At 41.7% G+C, this 3,115-nt stretch overlaps 1 protein-coding gene across 1 annotated transcript in view; it reads right to left on the minus strand.

The window, feature by feature from the left end:
* The window catches only part of PXK (PX domain containing serine/threonine kinase like), a 50,861-nt gene that overhangs the window by 31,131 nt on the left and 16,615 nt on the right, over window positions 1-3,115 (minus strand). The window contains 3 exon segments of the mRNA XM_023765010.1: window positions 5-27; window positions 30-65; window positions 671-748. Of these exon segments, the coding sequence (XP_023620778.1) occupies window positions 5-27; window positions 30-65; window positions 671-748 (137 nt within the window).

The raw sequence follows: 3,115 nt of genomic DNA on the forward strand, positions 1-3,115 counted from the left end.
ACACTAGCCGTTCCTTTGGCTGATTTTAATCTTCATCAAGAAATATTCCTCCCTTATCCTCCAACCTGCCATAAAGCAGAAATGTGTTTATAGCTACATAATTTTTGTGCCAATTGATGCATTTCATTGACTGAGTAATTAATAAAAATTAAGCTTCGCAACATTATCCATAGTTATATAGGCACAAATCAAACAACCATTTGGTAATGTTGACATGGTAAAGACTGCACTAAAAAAAACAGCAAAGAAATTACTCTATTCATAGAAACAGGAAAACAGCACTTCAGTTTAAATTTAGTGGAAAAGAAAGATGAGGAATGAGGGGGTAGGGGAGGCCAGGGGAATGTCAAGGGGGGGGGGAAGGAGACATATGCAATACTCTTTGTAATACTTTAAGCAATAAGACAAAATTTTTTTTAAAAAGATGAGGAATGAGTGATTAAACTGTGCTGAAGATATGTTACTTCCATCGAAATCCTCAGATAGGGCTTGAACCAAGATTCACTAAGTAGTAAAAGTTACGGACTGCGTCCTCAAGCAACAGGGAAGCAAAAAGAAAAAGAAACCACCTGCGTTTAGGAGCTCTCTTGGGATACATACAGGGAAGCATGACAAAGAACCCAGTCCTGGATGTGTCTTTTTTAACGGGATGGGCATGCCAGTTTCTCACCTATGTCTTTCAATGGTTCTACTACCTCCCACTTTGGTTCTGATCGGAAGAACATGGAAACCTGTTGTAAGGCAATCTCTGCAAAGACATTTTAGAAACGCATTAGTCAAACATATCAGGAAAGTACCATATGCTTAAGATATCCTTGCAAATGAAAGTCTTATAGTCTATGACCTTTTTAATAAACTTAATTACACACACAGACACGCACAAACACAGAGACTACATGCAATGTGGGATTCTAGACTGGATCTGGAACAGAAAAAGGACATTAGTGGGAAAATTAATGAAATCTGTAGTCACAAAGTACCAAAGTTAATTTCCTAGTTTTGGTAAACGTGCCACGGTTATGTAAGATGTGACATCGGGGGAAACTGGTGAGGGTTACATAGACACTCTGTACTATCACTGCCATTCTTTTGTAAATCTACAATTCTTTCTAAGTAAAAGGTTTATTAAAGAAAAAAAGAGTGCAAACTAGCTGGTATACGCCAAGAATTCAATATATGCACCAGGCCCCACCCCAAGCACAAAATTCAAAATGTGTTCTAAGGTCAGCCTGGAAGAGTATTCAGTGTTGCTCCAAGTGATATTTATCCCATCTCCATTCCTTATGGAATTATAGCTTTCACCAACAAAGAAGCCATTAGCCTTAAATATATCCTGGAAATAAAAGCCAGCGTTTTAGAAAGCCGTCTACGTACAGCAGCAACACAGTCCTATTGTGGGAAGTGTGGTCTGCCTGTTTATTGGAAAAAGTCCATTCCTTTTGTGTTCGGCCATCATGAGAATGTCTGCTCCTTTTAAGAAGACAATGAGAAGAGGAAGTTCTTTGAAGTTCACCATGTTAAGAAATTATCAGGATAACTGTTCCTTGGTAGTTCCTACAAAAAGCAACATCTGTGCCCTGACTGGTTTGGCCCCGTGGATAGAGCGTTGGCCTGTGGACTCAAGGGTCCCAGGTTCGATTCTGGTCAAGCACATGTACCTTGGTTGTGGGCACATACCCAGTGGGGAATGTGCAGGAGACAGCTGTTCGATGTTTCTCTCTCATCGATGTTTCTAACTCTCTATCCCTCTCCCTTCCTCTCTGTAAAAAATCAATAAAATATATTTTTTTAAAAAAGCAACATCTGTAATTTGCTATTTCTCCTCAATTCAGTGAGTAAATGAGCCACTCCTGATCCCTGAAAGCAAAGGAATCGTGCAGCTGCAATGTGGACTGCACCTCTGCCTCGAATTAATTACAGTCCAGGCAGACTGGCAAGGCGTGGGGATTGGCAGAAAGGCTCTCCATTTGTCAAAGTTACCTGGTCTGGGTTCCCCTGCCTCTCGGCACACATTATCATCTGGGTGAACTTTACAGTACATGCCGAGTTAGGAGGTTCGGGGAAGAAAACCCACTAGCTATTTGTTTACTGACTCAACACGTGAAGTGTCAGTCCATCCACACGGAAGAAGAGATGTGAGGACCAGATACAAAACTGACTCCATTTACCTCGGTTCTAACTACTCCACGTGACACATAAACCATTTGGAGGGCTGGGTTGACAGAAGCATATACGCTTTCAGTATCAGCACTGGGAACTCCGGACCTCCTCCATCATTAGTGTTGATACAATATGTTTTTAGTATTTACAAAATAATGTCAATGTAAACAAACTTAAAAGGAATTTCTTTTAAGTGAAAATCATTCATATCAACTTTGAGAGAGATCATGAAAAATAACTTTCTAAATGCGGTACCGTGTCGTTCTAAGAGACTGTGAAGGACAGCCTGTTCAAAACCAACAGTGACTCATTAGTCGGCGATATTTACTGTATGTCACTGTGCAGTGTACAGTGTTGTAGAAACGGGGTCATAGCTGTGAACAAGTGGAATGTGCTAACAGTGACTCATTAGTCAGCGATATTTACTGTATGTCACTGTGCAGTGAACAGTGTTGTAGAAACGGGGTCATAGCTGTGAACAAGTGGAATGTGCTAACAGTGACTCATTAGTCAGCAATATTTACTGTATGTCACTGTGCAGTGTACAGTGTTGTAGAAACGGGGTCATAGCTGTGAATAAATGGAATGTGCTAGCTTTGTTACTGATACGCTGAGGACTGGGACACAGCTTTTATACCTTAGGGGTCAGGGAACTGTAGAGAGGACATTTCCTTTCCACTAAACTATGACTTACTGTCAAGTAAATTACGTGACTTCTATGCTCCCAATTTTAATCCCCCCACCCCAGACTCAGCCACACACTTCAATCCTAAGAATCTATTCCTCAGCTTAGAAGCCTTCATTGGCACCTCCTCTCCTTACCAAGTCAAGACCAAGCTTCTCAACCCAGCGCACAACCTGGCTCTGGCTCTGGCTCTGGCTCTGGCTCCCACATAGAGCTGCCTCCCACGCTTCTCGCTGAGATCTCCCTCCCTCACCCCTGCAGACTGGCGTG

This window comes from Myotis lucifugus, unplaced genomic scaffold (genome assembly GCF_000147115.1).
Source record: "Myotis lucifugus unplaced genomic scaffold, Myoluc2.0 scaffold_366, whole genome shotgun sequence".
Lineage (NCBI taxonomy): Eukaryota > Metazoa > Chordata > Mammalia > Chiroptera > Vespertilionidae > Myotis > Myotis lucifugus.